Genomic DNA, 14,603 nt, shown 5'->3' with positions numbered 1-14,603 from the left:
GTAAGCCCTGCTCTGCAGCACTGTCACTGAACAGGCACAGCCCCAGGCTGAGCTCAGGCCTGGGGAGGGGCTGCTGTGCTTTACAGATGTGCCCATGGGGGGAACCTCTGCTTCTGGAGCACTACTGACATCCAGGGCAGGTGTCATAAGGCAGCCACCAGTGGTGCTGCACAGGGAACTCCTCCCAGCTGCAGTGCAGAGAACTTCCAGCACCCACTGGAGCAGGACATGCCAGCCCCTGCTGGAAAACAAGCCCCGGGGACCAGCCACTCCAGTGCCTGTCACTGCCCCAGCACCTCAGAACAGGGAGTGACAGCAGGGCCTCGAACACACAGTGGGAGCTGATGGCTCTCTGCTACTTCATCAGACCAGGCCTCCTGCCAGCACTTAAGCTGAAGCACACAAAATGCATCTTCTCCATAGGAAATAAAAAAAATAAATAAAGGTGGGAATCTTCCTCCCCTTCTCTCCTCTGATTACACACAAAATGTTCTTCTGCTTTTAAGGGCAATTTAACACTAGTTAAACTACCATTAATTTAAATCAAACAAGTCTAGAAAGATAGAACATGCTGCACTGTTATTAAAAACAGCTGAATCTTCATTTGTTCCATCCAGACACTGCTGCCCATTTCCAAGCCAATACTATCTGGCTGTCCAAAGACCTCTTGCTGTAGTTTTTGAGCTGGCATTTAAGCCTGCTTTGTTGGCTTTTGCAACACAATGCAGCCCACTTAGTTATCAGAGAGATTCAAACCTTCCCATCAAACTGCTTTTTCTTGCACAGTGTGAGAGAAAGGCAAAAAAACAGGACATGGGGCCAAACTGATTAATAGCAATCAATGTGACATCACATTTCCAGGTGATCCTCCAGCACTGAAGTACAAAATAGCTCGAGCAGGAAAAAAGAAAAGCTTTGTTCTGCTTTTCATGGACCTGTCCTCAACAAGATGCCAAGATGCTGCTACCCAGACTTTGCTGGCAGTGCAGTTGATCCACAGGACAGGCCAGAACAGCTCCTGCCCAGCAGCTCTGTCGGCACTGCAGGGCTGGCAGCTGTAAATGGACTTTCCCCCTTCCCTCTCCCACCCTGGCAGCAAAGCCAGCCCACAGGAACTGGAAGCAGCACAGCAAGCACAGGCAGGGGGACCAGATGATCCCTGTGTTTATACATTTTCCCCAAATAACCCACACCAGTGTGAAGTTTTACAACAGGCTGTGGCTTCCATGCAGACAGCTTTGTCCTGAGCAGAATGTTTGCAGGAGCTTCATTAGCCAAAATGTGGATCTGCTGGAAGACTGCAGCAAAAAATAACTGCTCCAGAGTAAGTCTGGTCTTAAACAAGGCACGTGAACTAGGCAGGGAATACACACAGCTTCAATCCCCCACCTAGGATTATTCCTTCCCTTGAATTAATTCCCTTCAGTCATTCACTCCTTCCGTGAGCCCTGCCCAGGCTGATCAGGGATAACCATGTTGGGTCCCACAGAGCCTGTCAGGTCCAACCTCACTCAGAGCTTGGGATGGAGCAGCAGAGAGGGGCTTTAGTTCAAGCCCCACAAAGGCTGGGTAGGTGCCAGCTGGTGAAGCACTTGCTGACATCTTAGTTACTAGAAAGATGCACGTCTTTGGACCCTCCCATGCTTGCTATCATGCAGAAGAGGACTGCAAGACAACAGAGCCACAGGACCTCCCAGGCACGCCAGTTCTGATCTGAGAGCAAAACCAGTCACTGTTTTATACTACTTGGTTGCCTGTTGTTCCCCTAAAACACTTGCAGAAATATTGCAACATCACTCAAAAAGATTAAAAATATTATCTTCTATTAACTATTAGAGTTGTTAAACTGATGTCACTGAGCCCCAGTGTTAAAGGTGTTATCGAGTGTCCCAGATGAACTACATCATTATGAGAAATAGGTAATTTTCAAGGGAAGATGCCTGAAAATCATTAGCCTGAGGAAGGAATTCTCCCCTGTGAGGGCAGTGAGGCCCTGGCACAGGTTGCCCAGAGAAGCTGTGGCTGCCCCATCCCTGGAAGTGGATTGGACCTTGGCTTGGAGCAACCTGGTCTAAGGGAAGGTGCACCTGTCCGCAGGGCTTGGAACAAGCTGGACTTTGGGGTCCCCTCCAGCCCAAACCATTCAGTGATTCACAGTATTTCTGATCAATAAAAATACCCATAATCCAGAATGCAAGGCCTGTACTTACTATCTCTTCACATGAGGTAATGATCACTGGATGACCTTTAAGGTCCCTTCCAACCCAAACCATTCTATGTTTCCATGAGATGCCCCAATCATCAGTGCACATTAAGTACATGCAGGCTAGCAGGAGAATGCTAGTATAAATTCATGTTACAGCTAAGGTTCTTTATTAACCTTTAACAGATTGTCTTTGATGAACTCATCCACTCCCTGCCTCAGACTATGCCAGACTATGTGGCCATCAGTGCCTCAAGTCTCTCACACTGCCTGAAATACCTCGTTATTTTGAGCTTGCCTCCTACCACCTTCCTTTAATGCACCCTTGCTTTTGGGCTAGAAGAGACAGAAAAGAAACGATCCACACGCCTCATGATTTTATAACCTTGCTTTCAGGAGCCAAAATCCATTCAGTGGATTAAGGGGCTTGATGTATCCTTACTGTAAGCCCTTTTTAGACAGGGTGCTATCCCTCTGCTTCCAACAATTAGCAGGAGCAAATTAAGCAGGGTCTGTGTCACTGACCTCTTACTTTTGTGTACTTACACATTGCTTCAGTGATGACTGGCACCTGCTGTAACTCTGGCATCAAACCTACTGTGAGGCTCTTCAAGTCTGTATCTGCATAAACTGATCACACTCTGAATCCCTGCAGAGACCTGAAGGAGGTGGGCCAGAGTTAATCTTGGGTAAGGATCTCCCCTCAGTATGATATGGAGGGATTCTTAATGTGATTTGATAGAAACTCTGCTTGATAACACAACTTGATTCAAAGGAACATTGAAGAGGTTCAGAGCGGGGCTTAAAAAAAAAACATTAATGGCAATTTTTTAACAGTTTCTTTTCATCTGCCAAGGAAAAATAGCTCTTAAAATCTGTAAATGTGCTGCCTCTCCTTTAGGACAGAGAACAGGATTACTGATGGGCCAAATTTCTTCCTGGTACAGAGCAGAAAAGCTCCATTCTTCAGAATTTTTGCAGAGATTCGCTGCTACTTTTGCAAAGAACACTGCATTAGGTATATTGATGTGCTATGAAATGCCAAGTTAAAATGTGCTACAATTGTTAAAACAAATGACCAAACTCACATTGTATCGACTCAGCCCCTCATTTGTTGCCAGTGTTTATCTGCTCAAAAACCCACAGCACACTTATCCCATGGGCTGCTCCATTTGTTCATGAGCCCTGCATCCAGTGAAGAGCAATGGCTCGGTCTGGCATAAGGGATAGATCAAGATACTCCAGCTACTCAAGGTGAAAACTGTACCTGTCCTACCTGGAGAGTACTAGGAGCTGTATAGGGCATACTGAGAACTGGCACAGGCTCTCCAGGGACAGTGGTTACAGAACACAGCTCTCTTCATCTGCAAAAGCAGCTCTTCAGTGTGATAAGTGATCTTCACAGCTGCCCAAGCTCACAGAAAAGTATTTTCCTTTACCTGTTGAGATATGTATGGGACATGTACTTATTCTGCAGCCAAGCTCATGCAATAAGACACTCCAAACTTACTGCACACAAAAAGTTTCATTATCAGGAGCAATAAGAAAGCAAACACAAAAAACTCTGGTTTATCCCACGACTATCGTATTATTACAAGACACCATTTTTCAATTATGAATTCACAAAAGATACAAGACATTAGGTGAGAGCACAGAGTGAGGGCTGAAGATTCTGACAATAACTTATGACCAATTACATGAAATATTGTAACAAATAAGAAAGAATCAAATATTGCTCCAGCATAGCCAGCTGCTTAGGTACAACTGTGCCAAGTGAGACATGATTCTTTTGCAATCATTAAAGTTTTTTCCTCAAAGTAACCATGATAATAACCATCCATACTTACAGAAGTATTTATTATAATAATTTAATAAGGAACCCAATGCTTCAAAACCTTAGGAAAATAGAATGAAATTCAAGTTACACATTTACAAGTATGAATGAGGACAGAAGTGAGAAAAGCATTTATCTTTCTACAAAATAAGGAAATTCTAAATCAAGATTTTTAAATATAGTGTTCTCAAAAATTGTCTGCTTCCAGATGAACTCAAGCCATTAGTTCAACTCTGATTTCTACGAGACTTATCCCACGCCAAGAATTTCCAGCAAAATTCAGCTGTAAGAAGTTGTAATAAACATCACGTGTCACCTGACACGAGATGTCTACGCAGGTTCAAATGCAGAGTCCTCTCTTTTAAAAAATACAAATTCTGGCCTGGGAAATCTTGGCACATACAGTAGATCCTTGTCACTGGATATGAAACACAACACAAATGGGGTCTATCGCCTACAAATCAAGAAAGCAAAAGGTTTCATTTTGCAAAATCTTAGTTACAAAATGTCAGTGATTACTCATTAAGCATTTATTATTAAGTTCAATGCAAATATAAAGCATACTAAATAAGGCAAGGCACATTTTTCAATTCTCTCCTCCACTGTACGTTCACTTATTCCAGCCTATCAGCAATCCTAGTAACTCACTTAAACGCCCAAAGCTCTCCTGAATCCAAAACACAAGTCACAGCTCCAGACCAGTTTACCGGGTCAAGACTGCCCACATTTCATAAAGCCTCGCTCCCGAGACGCTGATACTCATTCGACGGGCAGGAGCTGAAATGCCATCACACAGTCTACGAGCCAGCTGGAGGGGGCCATCCACACCTTGCCCTGCCGGGTTTTCTCCGGCCTGAATTTGGAGGCCCCGTCGTAGATGACGTACTGAGTGCAGAACCTCTGGTCGGAGCAGGGCTCCGCGTGGTACGACACCGTGTTGATCGTCTGCGTCACGTCACTGTCCGGCTTCGGCTGCCTCACCAGGACCTGTCCTCCTGCTGCTCTGACCAGCTCCGCCAGATCACTCTTCTGGTGGCGTTTGAAAGAGCCCAAAAAATAGAAGTAGCATCCATCAAACAACTTAGGAAGCTAAGTGGAGGGGGGGGGGGACACAAAAAAAAAAAAAAAAAAAAGAAGTATAAATACAGGACTTTGCAACTGAGCAGAGAGGAAAAAAATTGGAAAGGAAAAAATCAGTGCATTAAAAAAACCCCAACGATTTAAAATAACCAACACTGGAAACTAGAGCAGCAACTTAACATGCAAGGTTCTCACTGTAAGAATGCAATCAAGAAAAGCTTGCTTACGTGGTAAATTCTTGCTTCTGTTTACTTTCCAGCACAACAGGGTTTGAACTATGAGTTAGGAATATTTACAGCTACTGTTACAATGCAGTTAATGAATTCTCCTGTGTAATCCAGCAAGTAACCAGAAATGAACCCCGTTAAATATAAAAGTGGCCCTAAATAGAAACAAATAGTAATAAAAACGTTTTTCTTTCAAATTCCTGAACTAGGTTCTAAAGCTGAGCAGAGAAGGCCAAAGCAGCATCACTCCCTGTCCCATCAGCTTCTTCCACGAGTGTAATACAGTGTTCCCCTGACAAGGTTACAGCAACATCCCCCCTAACACAGAAAACTGACAGCTTTATGGGTGTTCACAGTTCCTTGGATCACCTTGCACTTAATCAAATTTCTGTACAAGACCACATTAAAATTTTACATCTTCTGCACTTTCGCGTGTGGCAAAGGGCAGAACTGCACGAACCAAAGGTCATTAATATGGGCTGGCTGGAGCAATAAAACCCACCAGCTGCTCTCTGTTGAGCCGCCCTCTTTGGGGGCCACCTTGGATTTCATACTTCTCTTCTTGTTCTCGAGCTGAGGTTTGCAGACAGGCTCGGACCCCTAGGAAAAAAAAAAAAACAATAAAGAAGGCAAAAATTAGAGAGCTCAGGTTTTAAGACAGGCTTGCACATCATTTTAGGGACTAAGTGGTTGTGCTAACATAAAATAATCACCCACAATGCATCACATTCCATCCACACAAGCATCAAAGCCTGTGTGCTTTAGCAATTTGCTTTTAAACTCGAAAAAATTTACAGCAGCAGCTGAAGATGCAAGTGAGACGGAGAGAAGTAATATCACACTAAAATCAGTGCTATAAACACTAGGAATTATTAGCTCTTCCTCTTACCCACTAAAGGTCAACCACTTAATGTCAAATGTCAAATTGCTGATCATTTGGAAGCTTGAAGCCAGCGTGTAGAACCCACGCTGCAGTTATGGAATGGAAGCAATTGTCTGATAAAGACCAATTACAAAGCCAGCACAAAGCTGCATCAAATAACAAATCAGATGGGATTTCAAGGTCTCCAAGATCAGCACGAACCAGAGATTTATGCTGGGGTTTAACAGTAGCATTCACTCCTGTTACCACTGCTGCATAATGAGATTGTCTTTCAGAGTCAACATGTTTTTACCTTGTTTTAAGGCCAGTTATTTTTTCCAATAATGGGCTGATGCTAATGTATCTCTAATGTCCCTTAAATGCACTACCTGACCTCACTCCAGAGGCAGGAATTGCAGTGGCCACCCACTCAAGGGTGGAACATTTTGCCTGAATGTACATTGCACTCATTAATAAAAACTACCCAAGAAAAAGTTTGCAAAGCTGATTTTGGAAACGGTTCCGTGAGGATTTACAGTGCGGACGAGGCTGTAACTTTTATAGCACCTCACTCCTTGCACAGCATTTCTAATTCAGGCAACTTATCTGCACTGGGCAAATATGAAACCCATGGTACCTAAAAACCATAAACTGAACAAAATCAGAAGTGAAGTGTGGGGGGTTGATCCTAAAAAGGAAGAAAGCCCAAGGCTACGAGAGAAGTCTCACTGACAAAGGTACTTGGATGCCATGGCAGTAAGAGGCCAGTAGACAGGAGTATCTAATCCAGAGAGATATTGAAAGAAAACTCTGAGTAATTTGCTGCAACTCACAAAATGCAACGGGAATCACATTTCAGCAGAAGTCCTCCAATGTACTTGCATCAAAAAATATAAACCCCTACAGAAAATCACAACTGGCTGAATCCTACAGCAAATACCTCCCTCCATGTACAAGTATCAGACTGATTATTTGCACTTGTTCATTCCTTCAAGGAAAATTACCATGAACTAGAAGGGCAAACCTAGTCATGTATTTTCTGGAAAAGCAACTTCCATATTCATTATTGATAACAGCAATGAATACTGATAACTTAATTTCAAGTACTCGTAGCTCAAAAATAAATCTAAAAGCTATTTCACATTTTATTTATTTATTTTAAATCACCACAATTCAACGAGACTTCCTCTGTCAATGTGCCTCTAACTTACACTGTTATTCTTTTCTTCCAAGAAAATACAGATATTAATGGGTGCCAGTCACAATAAAGGAAAAACAGTCTCATCTAGTCTTAAGAACAGAACTGTCCATTCATTAAGAACATGTTTTATTTCAATCTGCCATCAAAAGCTCGATTCAAGGACTTTCACTACAGAGATGAGGTTTTTATACAACAAGTACATCACAAATTGAGCATCCAGTACCAGCATCAGTAAATGAAGCAAATGTGATACAAAAGTAATAAAGGACTGAATGAATACAAAAGACTGCAATGTCTTTTTGTACTGCTACTTGCCTGAAAAAAACTAAATTGTCAGGGAAGTGACTAGTGTTAGGGGAATGCCTGTGTTGGAGAATGCAAAACCAGTGATATCTGTTTTGCACACACATGTCAGTCCACTTCACACTGCCAGGCCCTCCAAGGAACCTGAATCCTCAAAGTTCCTTGTCACACATAAAGACAATCCTCCAAGAGAGCAAGAAAGACTCATCTACCTGTGTCCTGTTTTCACTGTGTCTACGAGAACCACCAGGCTGGCGTGTATTCCCCTAAAAAACTGGAAACATGTCAACAGCCCATTCCTAGCCAGTGTCTGCATGATCAGCATTCTCATGAATTTTAACTTGCTTTTACCAGCTAGAAACAGGTCAGATCTGTGGCACAAAAGCTATGTATTCCAGATAGGATAAAAAGCCACGAACATAAGTCTTCAATGCCCAGGCGTTTTCCTTTACCATAAATGTTAAAGGCAACGCTGCTAGGCATACACATCCACCCCTTTGTGGAGCAACAGGCTCCAGATGGTTTTTTTTGCTGATGGAAATTTTCAATTACTGAACATATTTTTCATGCAAGACGTAGAACTTGCTCTGACACATGGATCTTGTCACATTTGATGGGTAAGAACAGTTGCCTTTCGGAACTGTTGTGATCAGAGGCATTTCAAGCCATCTCCTCTAACACTTTGTCTACACACAGGTGAGAAAAAAGAAAGTCAATGGAATCCTCAAGCTCAGAAGAGCTGGTGTTTCAGGCTTCAACACCCTTCATGGCAATCCTACCATCAACAGCACAGCCCATCTGAACCAAGAAAATCCCTTGGAAAGAGCCCACACAAACATGGCAACAGGAAAGGAGGGCCTTTGGGCACAAGGAAATGAGGCAAATGCCACGTTGTGGCATCAGAACCACATCTACCTGTATGCTCAGAACACTGATGCAGTAGGAACCAGTGTTTGAGGAAGGTGTTTACACCAGTGAAGGAATATCCATCCATGGAGGAAGGATTCCTAACCAGAAGAAGGAAAGCAAAATGATTTCAGTGATAGAGACCAGCATATGTCCTTTAACTGCAAATGTTGTTCAGACTGATTTCTTCCCAAGTGGTTCATTTCCCTTCAGGGACTCCTACATACCACAGATTTTGTATTAAATAATTAAAGGAGTTATATATCATAAGACAAAAAGAAATAAAAGGGAAATATGCCCCTGTTCTCTTATTTGAGATAAAACGACATAGGGTTCAAGTTGTGTTTCTACCTAATTCATTCTGCATTTGTCTAAACAAAAGGTTCTTATTTTCCTGTTCTTTTCCCCCCTTTCCACACAAAATTTGTCAAGTCATTGCTTCTGAATCACTGATTCTGCATTACCATTTTTGGATGCAGTGACTCCAACTGGATGCAACAGCCCAAGTGAGGTTCTCAGAGAGGGCACAACCAGCTTTGGTTGTGTTATGGTGTCATCTGGAATCACCAGGAATGTATCAGCTTTATCATTCTTCCAAGAGATGGCAGAGCCACCACAAGGTGATCTTGTGCTAACAACAATAACATCTCAATTTCACACTTAGGAGTAGGGATACAAACAGGAGATTAGAGCATGCTGCAGGCCATTCCAACATTTATTTTTCTTTACAGTTAGGGATTTTATTTTCTGTGAAAACTGAGTGCTAAGCTGAGTCCATTCAATATAGCCCAGGTCTTGGAGTAGGCATTATTAATTTTAAAGCTGCTAATGTGTATAAGTGGCTGGATAACATGACAGTTCCCTTTTAATAGTCTCTTCACCCGACTGAGTATCATCCTGATTAAGGGGACATATAAAAGGAAATAAAATTCCACGCTTTACTCACAGCTATATCATTCTGCTACCTTTACAGGCACATTTCCAGAAGCTCTTTTGACCTTACACACAAAGTACAATGCCTTTTGACTTCAAACAGGAGCCATGTTAAACTGATTCCCAAAACTCCAGAGATTATCCTCTCATTTGTTCAGCACTGTATTGAGAAGCCAACAGTGAGAATCTGATACCAAGACACTGGTCAAATGAATGGACTGAAAAAAAAAAAGAATTGCTAGCATCCTAATTAAAAAGTGGTCAGGACACCACCAATACCATGCCACCTCCCTTCTGAAATTGAGATGGACATTTAAGCAGTTACGCAAGAAAATTTTCAGAACAGGACTAAACTTTGGAAGTACAAGGGCAGCCTTAAAAAAGGCCTCTGAAAATGAAGGGGAACACAAACTTACGTTTGAGAAGACACCTGTAATTTTAAGGAGGGAGTAGAGACCACAGTTCCATTGTTTTCCTCCACAGATTTACAGTCTGTGGATTCTTTACTGGCAAGCCTGACTAAAAAGCTAGTCTGTTCTGTTACAAAATAAAATAAGACCATTCAGCTTGTCCAGGGTCTCAGCCAATTCTGATTTATTCCTTGATACTATTGGCAGCAAGAGCTGTGGACTTTCTAAGTTTGAGGTTGATCAAGTTTATTAATTTACCATGTTCCCTTCCCTAAAGAAAAGAGGGTGATTATTGCAACTACGTGTTAGTGGCCCTGTAGTTTAATCGGTAGTTGGGGCAATCACCCGCAAAAGGGCAAGACTTGTATCCAGGCAAGTGGCATTTCAAACAGGGAGCAGGGCTGTGTGCAGTGCCCAGCTCCAGTGTGCAAGCACTCATGGATAAAGCTTGCCTGACAGAAGGCCGGTCTGGGGCAAGATCAAATGTGCAGAGGGGTCATGCAGAGTTCTTCCCCAGAAATACAGAGCATCACAAGTTTAAAAGCCTCTTAAACAGCTGATTTCACACTTGCAATTTTTAGAGATAAACACCAAATCCTAGCAAAGCCCAAGCCTTCATTAAAGCCCCTATAAAGCACTGCAGGAAGATGCCGTAGCTCAATCCATCCGTGTTCAGCTTGATGCCACCACACCTGGCAAGGAGAGCACTGTTCATTTTTTTCCCCCCTCATTAGGAAGATCAGTAAAGCATCACTGCTAACACTGATCCTTATTACCTCACTGAGCAGCTGCCCCTACCTTCTCACCTCTGAGTATCTAAGGAGCAAGCAGGTTAACAGGGTGTCCACTCTAATGGTATCATTAATTGACCTTTGATACAACTATAGCCACTGGTACTAGAAATAAAAGAAATCATTATTTGCAAAATTTAAGATCAGAGCCCTGTAATCCGTATTCATGTAAGTCTTATTGGTTTATAATGAAACTAACTGCATCAGCAAAAACAATTTAAAGAGAATGAAGTACAAAAAAACCTGGTTGCCAAGAACAAGTTCTAATAACCCACAGATACCCAGGGGTAGCTCTCAGTAACTCAATTAGCCTTAGTGGAGTTTTGCTGGATTTGCATTAATAAAGCAAAGAGCAGAGGTTAGTCCCAAAAATCTCTTAGAAAGGCTAGAAGTAATTTAGAAATACATGACAGCAACAAAGCAGATAAAATACTACACATCCAAGATCTAGTAGAGACTGCAACTGGAACATCCTTAGCTCAGTCTGCACTGGGTTTTAAAACCTACATGCAGATTGAGTAAAACTTGGTGGGGTTTTTTTCCTAGAAAAGGAAGAATTCTGGACTGAGAGAAAGCCTTAGGGGAATTTGGCATGGCTAGCTTCAATTTGCTTTCATAAACAGCACTACTGGCCTCTGTTACAGCACAGAAAATAATGTTTATATTGTCTCTTCTGTGCCTATGAAGTAACTTTAGACTCACAGATTTTCATGGAGGTACAGAACAAGAAACAAGAGCAGTCTGTTTTCTCATCACATGGAAATGACAAGATGCTGCAGAGACTGAAGTGAATCTGCTTAAGAGTAGTAGTTAACAAGTTAATCCAGATGATAGTTATTAAACCTGATGGAGCAGATGCTTAGGGAGTCCTGAAACACCAATTCCCAGAAGCTAGGTGCATGTGATATGAAAATCATTCTCTCACTTGAAGCCCCAAGTGTCCCACCTTCTTCGGAAAAAACACTGTTTGCCACAGCTGTCTTCCAGACTGATCAAAGTGACTGGAGGTAGCCATTCCTAAGGTCAGGGTAAATTCCACGGGGAGTGCTCATCCTCTGGAACTCATCACATGCTTTTAAATGAACGAGCATGAAACTCCAGTGATCAGAAGTTTTGAGCTGTTTTAAGGAGGGAGGGCTTTCCTGAGGATCAGCCTGGTATCTAAAAGATGTTTATGCATGGAAGGGAGACAGTCAGGCCTGAGAAGGAGTCAGCTCAGACAGCTTTGCACTTCTCTGGTCTAAGAGCCTAAACAAGGATGGGCATATTGCTCCAAGAAATTCAGAAAGATGTTTTCACCTTGAAATGTCAGTCATGCAGTCCCTCAGCCCTTCCAGTCAACTCCTTGTTGTTCAAGTCCTTACAGGAAAAGCAGGGTTTTTTGCATTCTTATAATGATCAGAGCTGAATCATTGCTGCTGCTCCAGGTAAGCAAAGCAGAGGAAGGAATGAGCAATCAGATGCTTAGAATTCTGCCAGACACTTGGCTGCAAAGACTGACACAAGCTTGTTTCAATGCATATCGTTACTGAGATCATTTTTCATTCCCTGCTTTAACAGATGACACTAAGTTTAAGGAAAAAACAAGCTGAAAAGCTATTAAAGACTTCTGCTGGTTTTAATTACGCTCTTCTGCGTTCTCCATAAAGCACAGAGCAAATACAGTGATACTTGAATCTTTGTCTCAGCCTACTTGCAGAAGGATAATGATATGCCACTTCGTGCCCTATTACCATCCCAGAAATAATGAAGGCAATAAAATAATGAAACCAGTGAAAGATATGGCCAAGGGCAAGGAGCACAGTGACAACACTGTCTCAATTGAATTCTGTGCTGCTTGGAAGTGGATATACTGCTGACAGCGTATTAGATATGGAAAAGATGGAACTGCAACTGGTAAGGGGAAATTCTTCTTCTGTGAAGATCTAATATTGCTCAGTGGTGACATCCTTTGATCCTAATCTTCCACCTGAAGACAAAAGGGAATCCCAAAACTGAAGATATGTACTTAAATCCTGGCTCTTTAATAGTTAGAGGCCTTACACTTGGTGCAAACTCTGCTGGAAAATTCCACATTTCCTCTCTGCCAATAGAAATGGATGCTGTGTCTGTGGGTAGACACGTGTAAACAGAAGCACCAGAGAATCATTCAAGAGAAGGATGTTGCTTTTTATTAGAGAAACAGAGTTTAGCCTCCTCTAACAGAAGAGTTAACAGAAGAGACTCTCAAATGAAATACTGTTTTTGCAATACTCTTTTGTGATTTTTTTGTAGAAAGTGGTATAATGTTTAGGCTATAAATATAACTTCAGAAATAAAAGTCAAGTGCAGCTTACCTTGTGCTAAAAAAAAATTCAAATACTCACTTATGCATAGTCAGCACTTCATTAAGTGCCTCACTGAGCTTTGTTTTTTCAAATATTTTAGTGAAGTTTTTCAACATGAGTTCACTTTAGAACAGTGAACCATAACAGCTTCTTGAATTTATTACATAACCAGAATATGCACATACTTTTGGAAGTTTATTTGCATCACATTTAAGGAAACTTATCCAACGAGAAGTCAAAAAAGCCACAATAAATTAGGAGAGAAATCATGGAAGAGAAAGGCAAAGACCTCTTTTTCCTAGACAAATGTTCCATCAGCAGGAGTCCCATTATTTGTTATAACAATCTTTAACTTGTAATGACTCTGAAGAAGACTGATAACAGACTGGTGGGAACAGATGGAGTGGTGCTGTTAATTATAGGCACTTAGCTGCATCAGACCCCATGAGTTATTACTAACATTCCCCACTAGGGAGGAGAATCACTCGCTTTTAAGTAGTATGTTGCTTACTAAGCTGGGAGCATTAGCAGTCAGGATTGTACTAATCAGTACTAACAACATCAAATAAAACTCAGCTGCAAACAAAAAAACATAAAAATATTCCCTGAATAACCCTCAGACTATTTCACTTATTTTTTTTTCTTTTCAAATCACTTTTAAGTGTAAAAGTTCTTCCGCAAAGACTCGAAGTGAGGTCTCACTAATTAAATCTTCCTCTACCACTCAATTTTTCTAAGCATCTGACTAGCAAGCCAATAAAATGAAATAAAGGAAAGCCACTCTGGCATGTATGACAGAATGTGTGCAGGCCTTCTGAACCGAGTGAAGCCAAGAACCTGCAAAGTGACTCACCACAGAAACAGGTTATTCAGTCTTAGTTAAACAGGTTCTTTATTGTTCCAGAGCACCTGAACACACCCTTTCCAATCACACGACCCAAACACCACTTCTAGGCTTTCCAAGCTTCCTGCTCTGCATCCCTACATCCAAAGAGGAAACCACCTCCATTCAGCTTAACAACAAAATGTCTGGAGGTTATGAAATCCATCTGCTTGCTGGAACATAAACAGTGTTTCTCTCTTACACATTCAACGAGAAGCTACTCCTAGTTGTAAGAACACAGAGGCAACACGGTGTTTCCCTTCTGCAAATGCCTGTAAGGCCACAAAAGCCACCACAGGAGTTGCAGAAAGCATTTAAAGGGACACTAATTCAACAGATCCTTTAAAAAAAAAAAAAAAAGCATGGAACAAAGTAGCTGGAAGCCAAATGAACACTCTGAGTCCAGTGTTCAAGCTGATGATGTGCTTTAGTTCAAAAACTAGTATGCAGCTTCTGGGGCTTTGAACAGTGCCTTCATAAACATTAGTGGCTGGAAAATTTAGACCATTAAGGAGTCCTCATATTCTGATGTTTAGTCACACAGTAGAAAACTGGAATGAAATTTGCCTGTGAGTTTTCCATGGATAATTAACTCATTTGTAGTGTACTTATTAGTTAAAGGGACTTAGCCATAAAGGTCAAG

At 41.8% G+C, this 14,603-nt stretch overlaps 1 protein-coding gene across 2 annotated transcripts in view; it reads right to left on the bottom strand.

Moving 5' to 3' along the window:
• Positions 1–3,766: 3,766 nt before the first annotated feature.
• Positions 3,767–14,603, bottom strand: part of BARD1 (BRCA1 associated RING domain 1) — a 41,706-nt gene continuing 30,869 nt past the window's right edge. The window contains exons 10-11 of one of the 2 annotated variants that reach the window (XM_027735679.2): positions 5,847–5,944; positions 3,767–5,126 (exon numbers count right to left, since the gene is read on the bottom strand). In XM_027735679.2, the coding sequence (XP_027591480.2) occupies positions 4,797–5,126; positions 5,847–5,944 (428 nt within the window). In that variant the 3' untranslated portion in view covers positions 3,767–4,796. The remainder of the gene's footprint in view (positions 5,127–5,846; positions 5,945–14,603) is intronic. The other variant, XM_027735680.2, reaches the window with a different exon arrangement.

Source organism: Pipra filicauda, unplaced genomic scaffold (assembly GCF_003945595.2).
Source record: "Pipra filicauda isolate LSUMZ 115617 unplaced genomic scaffold, ASM394559v2 scaffold21_size4447388_pilon, whole genome shotgun sequence".
NCBI lineage: Eukaryota > Metazoa > Chordata > Aves > Passeriformes > Pipridae > Pipra > Pipra filicauda.
The sequence above is the reverse complement of the archived record's forward strand: the minus strand, read 5'-3'. Positions and strand labels throughout refer to the sequence as shown.